The sequence below is a fragment of the Fringilla coelebs genome (assembly GCF_963513975.1).
Source record: "Fringilla coelebs genome assembly, chromosome: 3".
NCBI lineage: Eukaryota > Metazoa > Chordata > Aves > Passeriformes > Fringillidae > Fringilla > Fringilla coelebs.
Window position 1 is genome coordinate 67,521,159 of NC_140030.1, and position 22,060 is coordinate 67,543,218.

General features: G+C 40.7%; 1 protein-coding gene across 5 annotated transcripts in view; it reads left to right on the forward strand.

Annotated features, from left to right (window-relative positions):
• Positions 1 to 22,060, forward strand: part of LOC311151552 (SAM and SH3 domain-containing protein 1-like) — a 523,482-nt gene that overhangs the window by 469,601 nt on the left and 31,821 nt on the right. For 4 of the 5 annotated variants that reach the window (XM_084202079.1, XM_084202080.1, XM_084202083.1 and 1 more), the window contains exons 5-8: positions 5,525 to 5,565; positions 6,870 to 6,956; positions 8,227 to 8,339; positions 9,913 to 10,014. In XM_084202079.1, coding sequence (XP_084058205.1) covers positions 5,525 to 5,565; positions 6,870 to 6,956; positions 8,227 to 8,339; positions 9,913 to 10,014 — 343 coding nt within the window. The remainder of the gene's footprint in view (positions 1 to 5,524; positions 5,566 to 6,869; positions 6,957 to 8,226; positions 8,340 to 9,912; positions 10,015 to 22,060) is intronic. The other variant, XM_084202081.1, reaches the window with a different exon arrangement.

Consider the following 22,060-nt stretch of genomic DNA (forward strand, 5'->3'; position numbering starts at 1 on the left):
GCCCTGTTTTCACTTGTTTGAGGCCTGATTTAGTCAAAGGCAAATTATTCATGCTGCCTTTAAACAGCTCCTCAAGAGAAGTAGGGCAGGAAACTCCCACAATAACCCACACAATGGGAATGAGAGGCCAGCCAAACGCTGCCTGGGACACGTGAGGAGGGAAACCAGTGTGCCTTTGAGCAGCTGGAAGAAGATTTCAAGCCTGGTAATTTGGAAGTATGAAGGGCACATTTCACGAGAAAATCTGACTTGTCACAGCGAGTTGAGATGGCACGGAGTGAGCAATACACGGATAGGAGGAGAAGCATTGCCTGCAGCGTTGGGCCCTGCTCTTTGCTCTCAGAGAGTTTTTAGCTGGCAATTATCTACCCCCTGGCTGGGAGCAAGTATTCTGTTGCTAAATACATGGTGTACCCCCGTCTGCCTGTGCCTGTCCACAGACCGAGCCCACGGGACCAGTGTGGTGGCTTCCATGCTGGTGATGCTGCAGAGTGCACAGACACACGCACAGCCCACAAGCAGCTCAGTGTTTGTTTCCACTGAGAAAGTTTTGACCTGCTTAAAGAGCCATTGCTATGGAAACCTAATGAGAAGATAATTGAATGAAACCTCTTTGCTTTCCATCCCTTTCTCACACTGGTGCCAGCAAGGTCAGAACCTTGCAGGCCTCCTTTCTCTTCAGGTTCATGCAAATTTGATAAAAATACCAAAGGCCCATTTTCTTCCCTGTGCCAGCTCCAGTTAGATAAATTACCTTGTATTCAGTCAGGAGCAGTTACAAGTCTGTCAGTTTTTCATACTAATTATGTAAGTGGGCCATTGCTAATGCACACGGATAACCAAATGGCTTTGCAGCAGAGCCAGCATGGGCTTTTGCACTGGTTTATTCACCGCTCTGAATATGCATAAATTTTGTATACTAAAAATCCCATCTAAACCATTTTCCACAGAGTACTATAACTAATCATTGGTAAGGAATGAGAGGGGCACTGTCAGATTATCGAAGACAGTAACAGTAGTGGTTTCATCATCATACGCTGCTATGCACCTGTGGATTTTATGGCCCATAAATGAGACACAGACATTTGTTAAAGCACATCTGCATTTAAAATATAAATGCCCATCATTCTCAGTTCCCATATTTGTTCTGTTTTGAGAATGATGAGATTTCAAAAATCAACAGGCACATTCATGAAAGCAGCGCATGGTGTCATTTGTTTCTATTGCCAGTTCTGTGGAGTACCAGCACGTTCCTGGGGCACGTATGACTGTGTCTCTTGTGATATCAACCACTCTCTATGAAAGATTAGCCCCAGTGTTTTTCTGTCTGAGATCACAATCAGTCAAGAGTTAACTGGAAAGCTGTAGCCTAGTTAAAACCAGTCTTAATAATCAGGCTTAGCTGGCTTGTGACCCAAAGGTGTGCCTTGGGTCTTCCTTGCACACCGAGTTTTGGAGACTACCTCCAGGTTTCAAAGGTATTGCTTAGGTGTAACAGTGTTATCCCCACTGCAGCGCTTTCATGGAAAGATAGATTCTGAGACCATTTTACATGTCAGGCTTTGACATTGCTCTTACAAAGCCCCCAGGCTGCTAAACAAGAACCAAAAGTGCCCTCCAGAGGCAATCCTTATGATGATGTCTCGTCTGGTCTGTTTAAGATGTCTGGTCTGGTCTCTTATCTTTCAAGCAGCCTCCTGTAAAAGCAATTAAATAAGTTTTTTAAGTTATTCTCGCTTTCTCTGCCTGCTGTTGGAAGTTTGTCCAAATAGTTAGGAAATGTTAACTTCTTCTTTCTAATTTTTTCCCAGCATGTGTCTGTTTGTTCCTGTGCCTGATTTATTAATCAGCAGTAAGTTAAAATTCTTGCAGTTTTCCAGTTTGACAGACAAAACTTTCTAGCTTTCTTTTGTAAGATCAGCTGTCCAGTTCCCTAGCTATTCTAACAGTTTTCTTTATACCACATCTAGTTTGAATTTATCTTTCTTGAGCATGAATAATGATGGTTGTACAGCCATTCCCATATATATTTGTTCTTTGTATTCTTCGTACTGCCATTGGAATTATCCATCCTTATGCCTTTTAGGAATAATATGTAGGTTTTTTCTCAGTCATCCTTTTCCACCTGCTATCCCCAGGTACTCTGTCATTTGCAGACCTCCAGCATTTGGAAGACTGACTTTTGTGTTTGTCTTGTTTGTGTACTTGAACACTTCAATGTTGAATGTAAACTGATTTCTGTTCAGCCAGTCTTTCTAATCAACAAGTTCCTGGTCCAGGTTCTCTGCTCCAGCTGTTGCTACTAAATTCTGTGTCACTGATCACTGAGTGGCCTGATGTAGTTTACTAAATTCTGCTCAAACTCATCAACTTTCTAAGGCAGTAATATTTGACTACATTCCAAAGTAGCTCCATTTCAGTTTTGGGTTTTGTGAGGGTTTTTCTCATTTGTTTATTGCAGCACTTTGGCTTGAAGAGGCACAAAGTACCGGCCTCGAGATGGTTTTGGATTTGTGAGATTAATGAATTAATATTTTGACCCCATCTCCTGCCTGCTTCCAGAGATTATGGGTTGATAAGAAAATACTTCTTCCTTCTGGCTGTAAATCTTTTGTTCTTCTTTGTGTGAACATACACCCATACATTTCTTCTGCTTTACGCAGTGACAGAGTACATTTCATGTGAAAGCTTGCTAATGAAGTTGTACATCAGACCACAACAAAAATGAAGGCCTCCATGGTGGAGTAATGGCATTTGGCTCCCTTTCAGACACACAGTGCTGAAACTTCTGCCAAGTGTCACTGCATCATTAACTTTCAGTACAAGTTATCAGTCTATGAATGGAAGAACACAAATCACTTGCAGTGCACGTTCACAGAAGCGCTGCAGATTTAGCAGAGTAAGGGAGTGCAATTTGCAAATCAAACATACAGCGACACCAAGGTAGTCTGGAATTTTTCACCGGACATGTAGGAATTAAAATGCTTGATTGATTTCACTGAGGATTTTTAAGCTTTGGAGTTGTCTGGGGAAGCTAAAAAGCAAGTGCCTTATCAGGCACTATGTGGTAAGTTTTGTTGGCATTTCCATCTCTTCAGAGCAGCTGTTAGCATTTTCAAGGTCAGCCCAGGCATGGAAGATTTCCTCTTGAAGGAATGCGTGAAATGATAATTGACATTTGCATCCTCTGATGAAACTTAGCATAGTTCTTAAATCAGTTATAAATGAGAAGGTGGTCTGCTTGCTGTGGATCCTGCTTTTCCCCTCACCCGCTCTGGTTCGGGCGTGTCAGATGTTTGCTCCTACTGCCCTTTCCCTTCTTTGGAGGCCAGTTTATGATGAGTTGGTGGCCTCAGGCTAACTCATACTGAACAGATGTCCACATCACAAATGTTGCTGCTACACCTGCTGCTTACTTGCTTCGTTTTTGGCAACTGTGCAAGAGAAGAAAAGGATCAAAATGGATTTGGGGGCCACAGAGCACAAGAGACTGCCTCTCCACTTTAAGGGTGATTTCACTAGTGAGGCAGAGTTCTGATCATTAACAGATTTCATTTTCTAAGGATAGTGATTTGGTACATTTCTTGGATACTAAATTAATTTAAAATAAATAGAATAACTGCTTGATGGGTGGAGTCCATGTTCATCTGCAAAAAATGTAGCGAATTAATTCTGTCAGTTCCAACAGAGCTTGGCTTTCATAAAAAGAAAAATCTCCATATACAACTCCACGTACTTTTTTGATCTGATTTACCTTTATTTAGAAAAATACTTGCTGAGAACTTTACAAGTGTCTGGATTAATTCCTGAAGCTGTTGAAGGGGCTTTTTCTGGAAATTTTTGTCTGTAAAGTGTGGGGTTTGTATTTTTCACCTTTCACCAGGCTTCTTAGAAAATAAGCATCTGCTGGCATATTATTGACTTTCCCCCTTCAAGAGTAAACACCATAAGACACTAAATGTCTCCCTCCTCCTGGTGCACTAAAAATTTGAAGTCTGTTTGCCTCAATTAGTGTTCAGTTTGTGCTGGATTAAATTTCTGAGCAGTCTGAGTTTCAGAGATTAAATTTCTGAGCAGTCTGAGTATTTCAGAGCTTCACTATGCCAGACCTTCCTTGTCTAGATGAATTACTGAATCACACTGAAACGTCGTGCTGTCTCGTTTCCCCTTTAATGATACCTTTGCAAATTGATGCGCATGTGGTTCCTGCTTATAAGATGTTGGCCAGTAATTGCTTGTTTCTTCTAAACACCGACCTGGCTTGAACCATGAGTTCCCTTCGAGTGGCTGAGTGGATAGATCAGAAACTCTTTATTGCCCTCTGCTGGGGGTCTGAGAGAGCTCAAGGAGCCCGAGCAGACAATGTGCGTGGACAGCAACAGGAGTGTGTCATGTGTGTGTATTATATATAATAGATGTGTGTATTATTATTCAGGGAACCATTTGGCTCGAGGTCCCCTTGGTAGGCTGTGGCGGGCGTGTTTCCATCCCGCAGGGCTGCGGCACAGCCACCGCACAATGGGACATTGGCGTGTCACGGGGCCGAGCCCACAGCAAAGACGCTGCAGTGATGCTTTGCACGTGGAGCCTCCAGCAAAGCCCTTGATGCTTGCAGAAGTCGTTTCACTGCCTCGCTGCAGTGTGGTTAAATGGCAATTCCCACAGGAAGGCTTCAAACAATAATGCAAGGTTTGGTAATTTCTGTTAGCTCCATTTATGCGGACAGAGAAAAAAGGCAGTGAAGCGGGGTGATGTTGTCTCATCAGAGATCCCACAATGAACTGCTGGCACTGAGTTGGAATCCATTCTGGAAAACTGGTTCAGTGAACATAAAGACCAAGAACAAAAGATATATTTGCTATTTTAGTGAGTTGTTTGTAAAGGCCATGTGCTGGACTTGGCTAAGTCTCTGCAGCTAGCTTTTGAGGAAGGGCGCATACACTGGTGAGAAAGCACACAGAAGGGATTTGGGAGAAGCTGTAGTCTCCAGTCGGTTATGGTCGCACTTAATAGTATCTGGACAAACTTTCTCCACCTTGTCTTTAAATCTCTACTGCTGTCTTCCACATGGTGGCTTCTGGAGGTGTAATGAGCACTTATTTATACAGATTGTCAGATAAAAACCAAATAGACTGAAAATTGATGTACAGCTAAACAAGTGCAGCATCCCAGTTCTACCGTTTGTAAGGCAGCAAAATTACTGTTTTGCAAATGCAAGTGGGGAAACTATGTGAATAATTGTTTTTCTGAGGAATCCTTGGACTCCTTTGCCTTAACTGTTGGTTTCTGTCAGTATATATTTTTCTATGCTGGTCACAAAAGGCACATTTCAGAAGGAAACTCAGTTACTGTGGTCAGACCAGTAGGTTCAGTTTTCATTTCCAACTTGCTGCGTTGGATAGAAAAGGGAAGAGAAAACAGCTCATGATATATTGTTTGGGAACTATAATTTACTGTAACCAGACAACTCCCCTGAAATGTGAAAAGCCTACATCAATAAGTCCATTTCTCTTTTGTGTCCTAGGCTCTCCATTCATAAATCAAGTTCAGAAGAAGGCTCTGTAGGTCAGTATATTTCATTTTATTTGATACTCCTATGGAATTCTTAAACAGCTTTTGAGTTTTGCTTGTGCTGGGATGTGAAGAGCTGGCAGAAGTCAGCAACATTTGTGTGCGTGGAGGGCTAGTCTCAGCAGCTTTCAGTTTGATGCTGAGTGACTCAATAATCACTAAAACTGCCCAGTCAGCATTGTCATGTGATAAATATACATCTTTTGACTTGTTATATTGAATTGAAAATGTTTGCATGTTAGATCACTGCTAGCCTGTCCTTTTGTATTCCAAAAATTACCACTACCAGTAAATAATGGGGGTTCTTTGTTAGTTTTGTTTGTGTCATGCCAGAGTCTCTTTCTTTGTTTCTGAAATTTCTTATTGGAAAAGAAAAATAAATTTGGGAGGTTTTTCTTTTTTGCTTCCTTTTAATCCTATTCTAAGGACATGTCTACACAGTCTAAACTTAAGCAGTATTTCAGAGAGTCAGGAAGCTCAGCTCTAGGTCCTCCAGGGCAAGATCTTAAATACATAGCTCCTTGTCAGTGGCATTTCTGCCAGATCAGGCACAGTATGTTCATTTGTAGGTGGCATAAACTTTATAGCATGTGCCCTGGTTAATTCAACAGAACACAGATATATATGCCCTACTTTGAGCTAGGTCCCATTTTTCTTTCTAGAGCAAATTATTTACTTTGAGGTCATCAATCCATATGGAAATCTGGTACTTGTGGACATGGAGACCCAGCCTTGTACAGTCCAGGCATACAGAGAGCAAAAGTCAGATGTAGCTGATGATCTCATGCCAAATAGCAGAATGTGTGTGTGTGTGGGGGGGTGTGCATGTATATTGGTTAATTATTTAATTTCTTGATAGATATGCACAGATATACTAGAAAATCACTTACTTGGGTTGTGGCTTAGGCTGCACAATTGTGATTCAGTTAAAGAGAAAAAACCAACAAAATACTTCAAAAACACTTCTAGACTTGACATTAACAACTCAACAGACATCAAAACTGATGTAAAATATTTTCTATTTATAATTCAAAATATGTAAGTTACTGGCTTATCTCCATCCTCTATAGCATTGGCAATTATAAAAGAATGTACATTGCCCTGAAATTGCTACATCAACATAGTTCTAGTATGGAATAAATCAAGAAAACTAGAAAATTTGAGGGTTTTTTATTCCTGTTTCTGATTAAAAAATGGAATGTAATGTTTGAAAGTGTCTTGAGAATTTACTAACTAATGTTTCTTCCTCAAATTGTTTTTCCCTTTTCCCTCATCCTCCCGCTCCACTTTCCTATTAGGGAAAGCAGACTGGAAAAAGAAAAATAAGTTTTTTTGGCAGAATTTCCGAAAGAACCAGAAAGGACTAATGAGGCAAACTTCAAAAGGTAAAACTTTTTTTAATAGTGCACATCCTATCCATATAAAACATAAGGAGGCAGCATCACAAAGGAATAAAATGCATTTGTAATAGTGTGGCAGCTGGGGTCTGTGGCTCTGGAAGTGTCACAGGTTTGGTTCATTGTGACAGTGCTCAGAACGACCAGTCAAATTCTTGAGACTGCAGACACGAAGCTGGGCTGCCTTTGGTCCTTACTGTCAGTCATGGCACACATGGGAAGTGTGCAGTTAATATATAAGTAATAGATGTAGCTAAACAAGATGCTTTTTTTTCCCCTAGTCCTGACTTGGTAAGAGAAATACTGTTCTGTTTAAATGAGAAGGATATTTCTCCTTTCTTTGGCATTTTGTTACTCTGACCTGTTTGCTTTAGGCTTGAATCCAGCCCGTCACAGTAGAAGACACTACTAGAAGGAGCAGTAAAAGTGTCTCTGGTGACCAGTGCAAATGTAGGATTGATTCCACTCAAACTGTCAGGTGTCTTTCTCTAGTTCTTCTGCAAAAGATGCAGCTGTGGATTGCATTAAGTGTTTCTCTTTCTGTTTCCCCATGTGTATCGGTTAGCTTCTTATGTTGCAAACAGATGTTTCTCCATGTCTCTCTGTGTTCAGGTAGATTGTGAAAGATGATAAAAGCCCATTTAGTAGGTCCAAAAGGGACACACTTCCAGTTAAGTGTGGGTCCTGGCTGGTTCTCAAGGCAAGTTCTAACTGTCTGTGCTGACATGCCAAGCACATAGCAGAAGGAGAGGTGGTTGGCACCGTGTGCCAGCTTAGAGTGATTAGCTAGTCTGCACAGATCACAAACAGTGGCCCGTCCACAGCAGAGAGCTGCACAGGCCCAGCACACTATTCCTGAACAAGAAAGTTCTGGCAGCTGATTCCAGTATTCCTCAGGGCTGAGTGCTTGACTTTTCCAGCATTAGCACCTCCTCTTTTGATTCTTGTCTTTCAGGGCCAATAGCACGTGATGACGGTCAGTTTTTATTTCTCCTTTTCGTGCTTGCTTGCTTTCAGTATCAAAGTAGACTTCGTTTTTTAGTTCTAAATTGCTTCCTTTTATTGCTCAGTTACTTCAAAATCATTCAGTTCTTTGAAATCATACCATGAGCCTGCTCTAGGGTGGGTCTGTTTCTGGCCAGCGAGATCCACGTGGCAACCAGATTTTAGAGTACTGGGTAAAATCAAGTTTCAATGTACTCTGCCCTGTGCGTGAATTCTTACATGTGCTTAAAATATTTGTGCTTTTTTCGTGCAGGAGAGGATGTCGGCTATGTAGCCAGTGAGATCACAATGAGTGATGAGGAGCGGATCCAGCTGATGATGATGGTGAAAGAGAAGATGATCACCATTGAGGAAGCACTTGCTAGGGTATGATATGTGCATGCTTCAGTCTCCATGACAAACATGTTTTAGAACGTAGGATGTATCAATCTGGAGTTTTATTTCATTCACAAAACATAGGAGAATGCCTACCTGTTTGCCCCATTGCAATAGGTAACATAAATTAGGTAGGAATTCCTTTGTTTATTGAGAAAAGTGAGATTTAGCTCAACCAGAAATTGATATCCAGTATGTGGTAAATTGAGTCCTAAAAGCATTGCTTCTCTCCATTAACAATAAGAGGTACTAATCAGAGAAAAGATTTAGTATAGACTTTTTCATTGCAGCTGTCTAAAGTGAGGGAGAAGAATCTCTCTGACTTGTACGAGCTCTTATTTATTGAGTATGTTCGTAGGTTTGTTTAGGTACCGACAGAAATGCTTCAGATTTTGCTGAGTTTGCCTTACTCAATTCAGAACATATATATTTCTTACTATTTTCTTTTTTATGCTTATTTCTTAGCCAAAAAGATGATGTTTTTGCTTATATGACAGTCAAGAAAACATATTCACCCATTTTTGACATATGTCATTATGTCAGATGTAAAACACAGCTATGTTTTTTTTACAAGTGGAGTGGCTGTCACAAATGTTTCTTCATGAACTTTAAATGTTAATAAACCACCAGAAAAAGGACTATAAAGTATTGCATTTGTGCAGCAATAGAGCCAAGGTTTTAATTGCTCAGGAGCCAAAAGAGGGTTAAAGTTTCAACATAACCTTTGTGTAAAATACTGTGGTGGAACACAGGATGTTCTGTATGGGCTCCATTAGAGAAAACATCATTTAGATTGGTTGGCAGTCAGATGAATATCTTTACTGATATACTACATTGTGAAATAGATTATTGTAGAATATAAATTTATGTTATTGTCTGAATAAAATATTGCTTAGCTGGAAATCATATAATGAAAAATGCACTATTTTAAAATTACTGTGTTGGAATATTGGGAGTAGTTTTTCTTCTCTGCTGTTAAAGTTTTGTGGGGTGAAAGAGTTGTACCTAATCTGATCATTTATATATGGACTGGTAGAGTTTCCCTCTAGTGGTCTGACCTACTAGCAACAGCCTTCTGTTTTAAAATATCAGTTCTTGATCCTTACAACACTTGGACTCCTGTAGTATAGGTTTTGTCTGAAGCCTTTTATTGGACAATGGGAACGATTTTTTTTTTTTTAATTACAAAGGATTGGTCTGTACTGCAGATCATTTTCTTTATGAAGGAAATTGGCAGGTCATTGTGATTTGCTCTGTCCACTATAATCTGTGCCTCTGAGATGGGGACATATAATTCATGTTTTACCAACAATAGGTCATTAAATTTCAGTATTTACAGATCATTTCCTTCTAAGAAAAAAAAAAGGCAACTAATTTTTCATACTTCCAATTATTGGGCAATTTATTTTGAATAAGTGAGGTGTGCAGTGGAAAAATTCAGATTTCCCCAGATCCACAATGATACAGGGGGAAAAAATGAAATTACATTAACTCTTGCTATTTTGATGAAGATTGATCTCTTCTTGTCACTGGAAAATGTTCTTTCTGTCCTTTCAAATTTCAGCTGAAAGAGTATGAAGCCCAGCACAGGCAATTGAGTGCTGTAGATGCTACAGAATGGCCTGATGGCTCTTACTCGACACTTGATGGGTCTTCCAATTGTAATGTAAGTACCTGTCATTGTGATATAGCTCCCCAGTGTCATTTAATATTTAAATTGTTTCATTGCAGTACTGAAATATCCTGATTTACCTGGCAATTTCCTTAATAGCAAATGTGTCGCTGACCTTGTGATGGTCTGTTCTGTCTGCAGAGAATCTTTAACTTGCATTTTAAATCTTCAAAATCTATTGTCATAGACTTCAACAGTCTTATTGTACAATCTCTCTTTTTTTTTGTTTTGTTTTTTTTTTTTAAATCTCACCCCTTTGTCACTGAGCTTTTGAAACACAAGTTGTCCCAGGCAAAAATCCCCCTTGTTTCAAAATCCACAGAAAATGGCTTTTAGGTCATTTAGAGGGAAGTTGTTGATTCACCAGTAGAGTTTCTCAGGCTTTTCTAGCCCTTGTTGATACATTCTAGATGAGGAACTGGCCAAGTCCTAACTGCCTGCTGCCTTCAAACACTTCTGTCTCTGCATTTGCAAACTCAGCCCAGAGTTTGTGGCTTTTGTCAGATGCATAAACAGTAAGGCAGCTTTCCTCCTTTTTTTTTTTGCTTCTGAGCTGTTTAATTTCTGTTGTTTTTATGGGCACCAGACAGTCTTTGTGTTATGCCATACTGAATTAATTATTTTTTCCTTCCAGATATCTTCATTTTCACGGAGTAGTTTATTCCACTTCAGTTCTCTAATTGGAAGTTCACAGATAAATCTTAGAGAAGAACACATTTGACTGTCAAATTCAAGCTCTTTGTAACCCATTTAATTGAATCATAGGCTTTTGAGATGATTGGTTGATTTATTTATTTTATTGTCAATGGAATTTCCTGCTAACTGCAGCAGCCGGTTAGCTCCTCCTTCCTAAATGAAAAAAGGAATGCAATGTCATTTTATGAGATGTTTAACGGATTTGGTGGGAGAGAAAGATTTTGCTGTTTATGTTCAAAAAAATATGCCCATCTTTAGTTACATTGGAGCAGAGGGGAACTGATGTTGCCTTATACTCCATTCTGATATATCAAAAATGTGCAAAGAATAGAGAAGGAAGGATTGTGACTCGCCTGAACTGATTGTTTAGCCAGCTGAAAGATGTCTGATCTTTCCTCATTGGTTTTTACAGCTTGAACTTTCCCTTCTTTTAAGGCTTTTGTCCAGGGTACCTGTAGCATAAGCCCCTCAAAACTCTCATTTACCATAGTCAAATCTCAGAAGGAGAATGAATTTCTCTCTTAAATCTTTTGATAGTGGTTTATGCATGGGTTGAATTACTGAAAGCTGTGTGTATCTCTTGAGGACTGAACATGATTCAGTATTTCTGCCCTAATGGAATGACTTGGCACCTTTTCTCTAAATTTGTTTTCCTAAGCCATCTTTGCACTTTGAGCCAACAGCTTGGTTGCCTCTCTCTGCTGTTCTGGTAGGATTGGAACCAAATTTCTGGTAACTTCAGTGGGGGATCTCTATTCACTCACTGTAGATAATTCTCAAGACTTTTGCCCTCACTCTTGATTTTTGTCCCGGTTGACTTTAGCAGAAGCTGTGAAACTGCTTGCCTTCAAGGGAAGAACATCATCTGCAGAAATGAAAGTTCATGCTGGAACAAAACTCAGCCTGACTTTTTTTTTTTTGTGGGCAAGAATGAAACTGAGGTTAACTGGGGCTGTAATTGACAAAAGGGAAAAACAAACAAAGAAAAGTATCAGATAATGTCTAGAGATAGGATATGTGTTTAGTCAGATTTTTTTTGCCAAAGGACCTCTCTACTAATCTGAAATGACCAGCTTTTGAGCCATGCAAAAATGATTCTGTTTTCAAGCCCTTTCTTTCCCAAATGGTTTGAGTTTCAGTGCCATTAGTGTGAATTTTATTCTGCATATTTGGAACCTCAACTTAAAATTACCTCACTCATTTTATATAGGCCATGAAGCACAGATGATTTTCCATATATTAAAAATATACTTTTAGGTAGCCCACTGCCTTATACTTAGACTAGGAAAGTAACTGAAAATACAAGTCCCTGAACTAAACATTAGCGCTTTGAATTTGAAGTCTTTGGGCAATGATTCTTTTGGTTCTGTTTGCTTTTTACACTTATTTATTTATTTTTCAGTCTCACAGCCAAGTTGTTACTAGGCAGTTTTTAATGAAACAATGTGATCATTTTGTAAACAAAACAAAAACAAGTTAGAATCTAAGCAATGAGAGAATCTAAAAATGAAGGCAGAATGTCTGGAGTGTTCTAAGGTTTTAAGTAATCCTTTCCTTTCAAGTCAGCTGTGCCCACAGCATACAAATAATATCTAAAGTGCATATATCATAAGTTATTGTTTTCATTTTTAGGAAAAGACCACTTTTTTAGAAAAGCTTTTATAGCTATCGTGTTTATGATTACCATAACTGGTGTTGATTTAAAGATTCTCATTTTAAAGATTGATTTGAGGATTCTGTTCTCCAGATTCTCCTTTTTAAAATTACTCTACCAGGAAATGGAAACTTGGGTTTCATACCCTTAACAAAACTAAACCCTAAAGATGAACCACAAAGGAGTGAGGAGTAGAAAGGTCAGCATCCCAAGGCAGGCAGCCCTGTGTCATTGTTGTGCTCTTAATTGTACGTCCTGTTTGTTTGTTCTTAAGACACAAATAAACATACAAAAGCCTTGCCAAGCCAGTAGGTGACCTGGTTCTTTGCCACTATGGAGTAATTAGTAGCTTTCAGTCTCACTACTATGATCCCACTGTTTCACAACAAATATGTGTGTTCTTTATTTGCTAATGTTGGTATGCAGTTGAAACTGTTTTTCTTTTCAGTCTGATCTATCAAAGCTATAAAAAGCCTAATGATTTTCTTACAAATTTATTTCTGAATATTTACGTTTCATCTCTGCTGCAATGAAGGCAGTTCACATTAACACTAGACAAGCTTTCATTGCCTTGTGCCAAGAATTGGGATGTAAAGCAGGTGCAGATTACAAATGGGTCCCTTTCTGGATTGTAGATAAGGCCCTATTTGTCCTCAGGAGTCAGAAAGTCCAGGGAAAGAGAGGACTTCAAAATTGTATCACATTCTTTCTTTACACTGAGGTGCCTTTTATGCTTCCTAAAGATAGAAGATCATTTGATAACTTTGGGGGGCTGACATTCTCAGTTCATCTAAAATAGGGCTGCCTCAGAGCCCTTGCTGGTATGGCACCAGCCCAGCTTGGAGAACCATGCACGAGAAGTCAGTATGTTCAGTGTGTCAGTGAGTTTCTTTCCTGTGCTTTCTGCTAAAGACCACTAATTGTACCACTTGCCATATTTCATGCCAGGGAAAATGGAAGAGGAAGCACCAGGGAGCTTGACAGAAGTGTGTATCATGTGTGTGCTGACACTGACACAAACCACTAATTAAATTCACTGACAGTTTCTGTAGATGCAAGTTGAATGAAGTTGTAATTATCTCTGAACCAAACTGCTTTGTTGGTCTCATCTTCTGTATTTTGGTTTCAATCAGCAGGTAATGCTCACCCATTCCTCGAAGGGAACTTCAAGGTAGTGTAGCTGGCCTTCATTAGAAAGGTGCCCCAGTGAGCTGTGCCATGCTTGTCTGACATCACCCCACCTACCAGATGTGCCTTAGCAGCCTCAGGAGAGAGGCCATAGTATTTGAGTGAGAGAACAAAAGCAGCATTTCCCTCCAACAATATGGCCCACACATGGGCAGTGGGGGGCTGCAGAGCTGTTTTACATCCCTGCCCTCCCAACACTCATGTTCCCAGGATCATTACATTACCAATAGGATACTGGCACCCCATTTGCTTTCTCTGAGGAGAGTGGCAGCAGTGGTGCAGACCTGTAGGTGTGCTGTGCACAACTGCATCTGCCACGAGGCTGATGGTGGGTACAATTCCCACCTGTGTTGCCTCTCTTTTCTGTCTTCTGTAGATCCATTTTTTAACAGATGGCAGTCCATGGAGTCCACACAGCAATAGCTCCAGCTGGACTGAGATAATGATTTGTTGCTCCTGTACTTTCTTTTTTTTTTTAACAAGTGGTTAAATAGGGATAAAAGTTGAAAGGCTGTACAGAATTGGGTTTGTGTCTGCTACAGGCATCAAAGTAACAGATGAGAATGGACTTTGAGCTGTATTCATTTCAGTCTCAGAGATGCTGAAGCCGTTGAATCAGGATTGTGTTACCCATGGTACAAATCTGAATCTGACAAATAAGTCTGATATATTTATCTCTGACTCATGACAGTCATTTCTGTGTTTGGTAAGTGTGAAGAATAAGAAGAAAAGAAACAATGAAACTGCAACTTCTGTAACACCAATTACCTCAAGAATAAATCTAAGCATAATTACAGCAAATCCACATTATTCAGGGTTATACTGTATTTCAGTAAGTGGATGCTTTCTAAATGCAGCTATTTTTAACTGATTTTTATTCATGGTACTGATGGATTCTTAAAATTTTTAACCATTGGTTAACATTATCATTACTCATAATATAGGACTGTTAGCATAAACAGAAAGAAAGTCCTTCTTTTGGCATTTTCAGTTCAAATTTGTTCGAAATCAGCTCAAAGTCAATATATATTGGGAATCAGCATTGGGTATCCACAGAGAGTAGGGTATGATGAGGTTTGTTTTACTTTAAACAGTAGTATTTCATTTGAAGCAATGTGAATACTTTCAAGTATTAGCCCTAGTTTTGCTCTTATCCCAGGATTCACCATTTTTGGTAAGGTTTCTTTTCCATTAAAGGCCAAAGGATAGAAGAAGATTTTTCTGTGTTTTAGCTCTTCTTGGAGAACTTGTTGCTGCCTCCAGGCCCTGCATGCTCTTTCAAGTACAGAGGGGAGCTGCTGCTGAGTGTGGCTGTGAATGAATGCAGAGCTTTCATCTTTGTTCCAAAGAATCTAGTGACCCAATTTCTGTTAAGATTTCCTGAAAGGCACCGATGTGCCTCGTTGTATTGGGTGGTGTATTTATTATTACTACCCAAATTCCTGTGATACTGTTAGTGCTTAGTAACAGTTATGATGAAAAAGAACCTATAATAAGACATGCTTCAGAATGGTAATGGTGAATTCCCACGCTATGTGCCTGTCACAGGGACCTGTCCTGGGAGGTATTGGCTGCCCTCCTTTTCCACTGATTACAGGGACGCTGTCCAGCACCTCTGGGTGAAAGCTGGTAGCAGAAGAATTACAGCATATTTTGTTATGATTTTTCCCCTCTGTCTGTGCATAAGAGCAGGAATTCTCATGGGTACAGTAATACAGAAACCTTCATGAGAGAAATGGAAATTGTCATCACAGTTCCCATGACACAACCCAAAGTAAGGTCAGTGCTGGGGAGTGATGATAGCAAAGCATGAGACCATTGATGTTTTGTATTTGGTTTTGTAGAACACTCTTACGGATTTTCTTATCTACTTTTTTCTGAAATGTTCCAGAACACTTTAGAATTTGTGGGAGAAACAGCAGCAAATTATTCAGAATAAAACTGTGTCATGTCTTTAAGTATTATTTACCACACAAGAGCCACCTGTGTTGTTACCAGATACAGCTTGGCTAGGTATCTGTCCCTAGCAGGACTAAACATTGTCACCACAGGGCTGTACTGAGCAGCTGGCAGGAATGGAGCCCAAGTAAACCTCCTGCTCACTGCCAGCAGGAGTTTCTCCTGTAGTTAGTCTGTTGTAAAGTCTCTGAGAAAAATCTTCCTTCTGTCATGACTCAGAGCTTACAGTAACACCCAGTGGCTGCAGTTGGGCGTGTTCATAACCACTTCTGTTTGCATGCATTCAGACAAGCCCTATTGACTTACTTTATTGCAAAATGTTTGGCCATCTGTTTGAAGAGGATGGGAGATGGGAAGGCAAATTAATTTAATATTCATTCTAACATACTAGTTCACTTTTTTATACCCTTCTTGCCTTTTGGCAGAAGCCTATTTTTTCTGCTTCCTACCTAGAGGGTGAGGGGGTGGTACCAGCTTTTTCCTGTTCTCCATGCATCTGCCAGCAGGAGATGCTGTAATCCATAATGTGGTTTCCCTGCCCCCAAGCCTCTTAAATCAGAACAAAGCTTTGCTCAGTTCAAGAATTAGGAATTTGGCAGACACAGGCTGAATAAACTTTCCTTGTGGTACAACAGAAAATTGTAATTGCCCTCTCATTGGTTACCACTTGTGCCCCTTCCCCAATGCTGGTGTTTCCTTCCTCATGCTTTGGATGGTATCATTAACAGTCTGATTGTTTGAAAGTACTATAAGAATGTAATTTAAGTTACTACAGCCTTCACTAAAGGGTTCTCATTCTTCCTTTGTTTCTCTGATATGAATTTTACTGTGTTTCATGTATTGCTGTTTCACCCTAGGTTTTCCAAGAAGTCGAGAGTTGAATTTCCACCACCAGTAGAGTACTCCATTCATTAATAGTACAGCCTATGCCAAAGTATAGGAATTCTCCCTGAATCTTCTTAGCCTTGCCAAAACATAAGATTCATTTGAGAGAGTCTTGTTAAAGACTTTTGATTCCATGTATTGAGGAGTCTGTGGGAGAATTGGAAAAGAATGTTGCACTGTAACAGGTACAAAATAATGTAATACAGAGCTTCATTCTGCTACATATACCTATGACAAGTGGTACATGAATACAGTTGTAATGTCATTAAAATTAATTATGCTAATCAGTGAGAGAAGCGCTTCGCCACGAGGAAATGTGTCTGGCTTGCAGATACAAATGTCAGCAATGTGCTTCTCAAAATTAAACTAAAACCTGGAAACAGTTAACAGCTAGGAATTTGCCTAAGCAGCTATTCTTGTATCAAGACAGACCTCCTGGGAGAATTAAACTTTTATGCTCTCGTTACTTATGACAAATATTTCCCACTAATTTCAGCAAGCAGTGTCGTCACCAGCTGATGTGTAATATATCTCTCACCAAAGTAGCCGTCGGATGCTCCTTTGATTTTCTTATAAGTAATCACAGAGCAAACCCAGACGTGGTTACCTACGGGGTCTGACACTGTTCTAGACTTGCACAGCCTTTGCGATTCATGTTCTTGGAAAAAAATATATTGATGACCTCTGTTAATTTTCTTTAAAATTTTGGAGGCCGTTATTTGTGACTTCAAGATATGATACTGATTATCACTTCTTAGTTTCATGCAGTTTTCTTAAACAGCCTCTGCAAGGATTAGAGGTCTGTGAAGCTTTCTTAATGAAACCCGAAACCTTTAAAACTCAAGTTGCAAAGCCTCAAACTTAGATCAGTTTCACTCATGGCCATGAACTTTTAAGGGAATCTGGGATACATTTCAAGGAAGTTGCTGTCATGTTTAACTTGATGTGGGCTTGTATGTTATTGAAACTGGAGAACACTAGCTGGTTTTATCTGAAGCTTAGAATTTTCCATAGGGCTTTACATCAGAGTTTTGGGGCTGAAGTAATTCAAGGGTAAGAACCCAGCTACAGCACACTAGTCCATCTAGTTTACATGACCACTGGGGAGTAGAAAAGCTGTGTACAGTCACTACTAAAAAGGTGATTTGAGAAATTGAAAAAGGCTATTTGACTGGGGGGGGCTCATTAAAATTAGCCAGCCATCAAAGGAAATAGATGTTTAGTCCAGCTATGATTTCATGATGTGATTGATTTGCAGTAAATCCAGATTAACAGGCCACTAAGAGTGTGGTCCTGATAAAGGAGAATCTTCCCTGTCTTAAAGAGGGTGCTGTTGTGGTATGCCTATGCTACTGCTTTCCACCCCTGGCTAGCAGTGTTCCCAATAAGCAGTAATCTTGGTCCTTGTTTCCATGTGCTCTGAGAAGAAATGTCCAAATTCTGGATTTTTTTGTGAGGTTTGGAATAAGGTGTGGTTGGTAAAAGGCATGTCAACTTAATTGAGCATTTCAGAGTCTGTTTCTTAGGAAGGGAGATCAAAGCCCAGCCTAGGCAGAGAACTTTAAAGTCACACTACAATACTTCATAAAGCCACCACTTCTGGACCAGCATTTCTCTTTCCAGTTCTTATTTATGTTCTTTTCTTGCACTGAAACTGAGGGGAAAGATCAAAAAAAATTATCTAAGTTAAAAAACGTTTAAGCAAGGTTTATTTTCCTTTCAAATTAGCCATTTATAAAGGGAAATTCTCCAGGGATTTTTGTCACAAGAATTAAAAAAGAGAAAATAAAAAAAGCCTGGTAAAGGATTTAAGTTACATTTCCTATAGACACAGCCTCCACTCTAGTGGTGGTGTTTGAGGGTCACTCTTCATCCTGGCTTTGCAGAGATTCTCTGTATTTTTTTCTTTCACTGAAATTCCATAGACAGTAATTAAGGAACTGGAGGCCAGCAAGAGGTCAGCAAGCCTTCGTCAGTGAAAACAGGGATTGTTTGCCATGTACAACACTCCCTTTTTTCCTTGTGGTGAATAGAAGATTTGCTTAGAGCTGATGACTTATGCCTTTCTTACAAGTTATGCAGCTAGCGAGTAACTGGGGGAATCAATCAGTGAGCAGAAAACAGCTAATTGAGTCCAGCATCACGCTTTTTCCTTCTTTACATATTCAGCACTGGAATCAGAGCCAGTTTGGTGTCTGATAATGTAACTCGAGAGAAGAGGCATTTTGTGTGCAGGATTCAGAGCAAATTCAATACTTAAGAAGAAGTGTCTGCTCCTAAATTTTAGGGTTACAAAGCTGACAGCGGTTGAGGACTCGGGGGAAAATACTCGAAACTGAGCTTTAGGCCTATAAATGCCGAAGCTGGTAAGTCACTGAGCATGTAGCATGATGTGGAGAGGATGTGCCTCCTGTTTCTGAGAGGGAGAAAGAGAAAAGGCTTTTGTGGTTATTCTTAGGCACAGCGCAGCATGCATAGCTTTTCTTAGCTTTCCTTTTCCTTTCCTTGGGCTTTTAAGTTCTTTTCTGTTCTATTTTCCTGTCTCTGACTTTATCCAGGCATCTTTAATAAAAAACTTTTTAAAGTTGGAATGGTTGGGATTTTTGGCAGATGGAAAGCCTGTTAAAAAGAAGAAAGGACACGTGTAGCCACATCTCCTAAAGGGAACAGCAAAGTCTCTTTTAAAACCACATTTACTATAGAGCTTGTAGTTCTGAGGTGAGCTAGCCAGGGCTGGGGGATGTAATGTGTCTATGAATCTAAATGTGGTTTTTTGCCCCACTTTGCTGAACAAGAATTGTCTGATAGCAAAAAAGAATTGCAGCTTAATTTTATGCAGGTATTAAAAGATTTCCTTTTTTCTTAGATGGAAGGTTTCCTAGAGATTTCAGTTTGGGACTGAACTATTACTGGGCATAAAGTGAACTGTAAAATTTTAACATCTCTCTAAATGGCTTCACACAGCTCACGTAAAAGTCATATATGTTTGGGGATTTTTCTGGAGCTGAAGCAAATTAATCAGTTATGATAGCTTTAACTGGATGTTGTCCTAGTGTTTCTTACACATTTTTATTGGGAAATGGCTTCCAAGCTTTGCCTGTTTTTTAAGGGCTGCTGCTATAACCCTGAAGTGTTTCCAAACATAGTCCTGTCAAAAGCCAGCTACTTACTTCTGGTTTACATTTTGCCATTTAATTCCATAAACTCTAATAAATGTTAGTTCTCTCTCTCTCACTCTCCCTTTCTCTCTGTGAAGCACTAATTCAAAGAGGGAGGTTAAGATTGTTATTTCTGTGGCGTGTGAAATGGGCTGGATGTTAAAGAGCAGCAGAGCAAGGCGTGTGCCCTGCCTCCCGAGCAAGCAGCAGCAAAGAGCCTGCGTGAGAAAAGCGGGAGAGAAAGCAAGAAGGGTGCCAGGAGCAGAACTGTACAGAGCTCCTAGAACACCAGAGTATGTGTGCTGGTTTCCTATTTGTCCCTGAACGTAAAGCTCTTTACTTTAATCTTACATATGAGGTGATGCAAAGCGTGGCCTTTGGGGGTGCACAAATCGGGAGTTTTCCAAGGTGAAGGGAGGCGAGAGGTGGCAGAGGGGATTTCTTTCTTCTGCATTTAAGAGCATCTTCATTGTTTGCGACCACATTTGTTTGCAGTGGAAAGCTGAGCGGTGGGTATGGGTCTTGGCCTCTCTGTAGTTTTCCAGCCGTGTGGTACGTGGTGGCTGCAGTCCTCTGCATGCAGTTCTCGGTATTTCCAGATGCTGTTAATATATTCCCTGTTTCCCTGCAGTCCTTCGCGCGTTTGTGCAGCCAAGCTCTCCGAGCTGGCGGGTTTCCGCACCGTGAGAGCATCGCAGATGCGGGATGCACTTGCTCCAAGGCGCGGGAAGGGCAGCTCCGCCCAGCCAGCCCCGCCAAGGGGCCCCGCGGGCTGCGCCGCGTCCCCGGCAGCCCGGCCGAGCCCTGCGCTCGCTTTCAACCAGCGCGAGTTCTGTGCCTCGGCTTTGGCCAATTCGCTATGGTTTGGGGCTGTGGAGCCAGCTGTCTGCAATCTGATGTAATGTTGCCCTGGAAACCAGAAATGAAACACTTAAGCATTCACCACAGAATTACTACATACAGCATTAGCCAAAGTAATTAAAAGTTGAGCCATATGGGCTTTCGGATGGAAAAATTTGGAGCAGAGGAGATGGAAGTTAAGTTGTTCCTATTTGCAGTGCTGCAAATCTGTTTGTTGTCCCCTTGAGGGCACAGGGAGAGGCCTGCTTTGGCTGTGCACAGGGGGACCGGGAGCTGGAGGGGCTCTGGCTGTTTTATTGGCGCATTAGGGACACCAAGGCTCGGCCTGGTGCAAGAGCCAAGTGTCAGGGCGGGAGGCATTGGTGGACAGGGCTCAGCATGGATTCCTCCAGTGCCGGAGAGCCTGCCTGTGGCTGAGCATCCCGCAGACCCATCCGCTCCATAACAGACCCGTCTGCCCTTCTGCAGCTCTGCAGCACACTGGAGTGCCTGCGAAGGGGGAAGAGAGCAAGAGGGGGCTGGCAGCTGGCTACATCCAAGCCCTGTGCCAAGTCTTGCTGCTAGAGCTGTCCAGGAAGGCATTTGCCCAGCCTACCATGCTTTGGGGACACTGGGGTAATTTTCCCACCTGAAGTCAGGGACAGCTACCAAAAAAAGCAATTTGGTCACCATGAAAGAGGGGAGGGTAGAGTGGGTTGGGGAAGTCAAAAAGCATGGAAGTTCAATGATTTCCAAATATCTCGGTTATGGCCTGAATGCTTTACATTTCTGTTTTCTCTTTAATATTAGCTGTAAAAGAAAGCATTGCTTGAGCTGGAAAATTAAGCTCTGTTTTCCATGTGCCAAAGTGGAAACTTTTGATAATTCCAAGGCCTTTCTTAAAAAGTTGATTCAAAAACAGGAAATAAGTGAAGAGTAAGCCTTTTGAAAATACATTCATTTGCAAGGAATTGGCATTATTTGACAATAAAGTTTCCTGAGCAGGACCACTGGTGTAGTTGCAATTTTTAGGCCTTTTTGCATAAACTTATTGTCAATCCTTTTTCACTGTAGAAGATTTCTCTGTCACATGCTATCTGGTATGATAGGAAGTAGGATTCTGGAGGGACACTGTCTTTGTCTTTCATCTACCCATAAAGCATGACCTGCTCTCACCTACCTGCAAAGCACGGGCGATAGAAAGGATCTGTCACTGCTTGTGGAAGACCCTGGCTCAAAAGGGTGCTGGGAGTCCTGAAGCATTGGGGAAAAGCAGCTGGCACTTATTGTGATTGGACTTGATTTATTTTGAAGTATGGTGAGCACCCTCTGTACCACCCACTCGAGTCTTGTGCTGAAGGCTGTTTCTACACTTACTCTTGCTGTGCTACTTGTGAATGCGAGTGTCAGATGTTTTAAAAGCTCTTTCTTTGTTGTTGTTGTTGAGTCTTCATAACCGTGAGGGGGCACAGTTCCTTAACAGATAGATATCAGTGGCGAAAAGCAGGACTAGCTGTTTATTTTTCAATGAAATCCTGGGTGGGAGGACCAGGTGTGAGCTGCTCTCTAAGTCTTACAGAGCTCACAGTTTCAAAAACAGTAGTCTTGCAAACTGAGGGTGTACAAAAAGTAATGATGGAAAGCAATCCCCTAGAGTAAT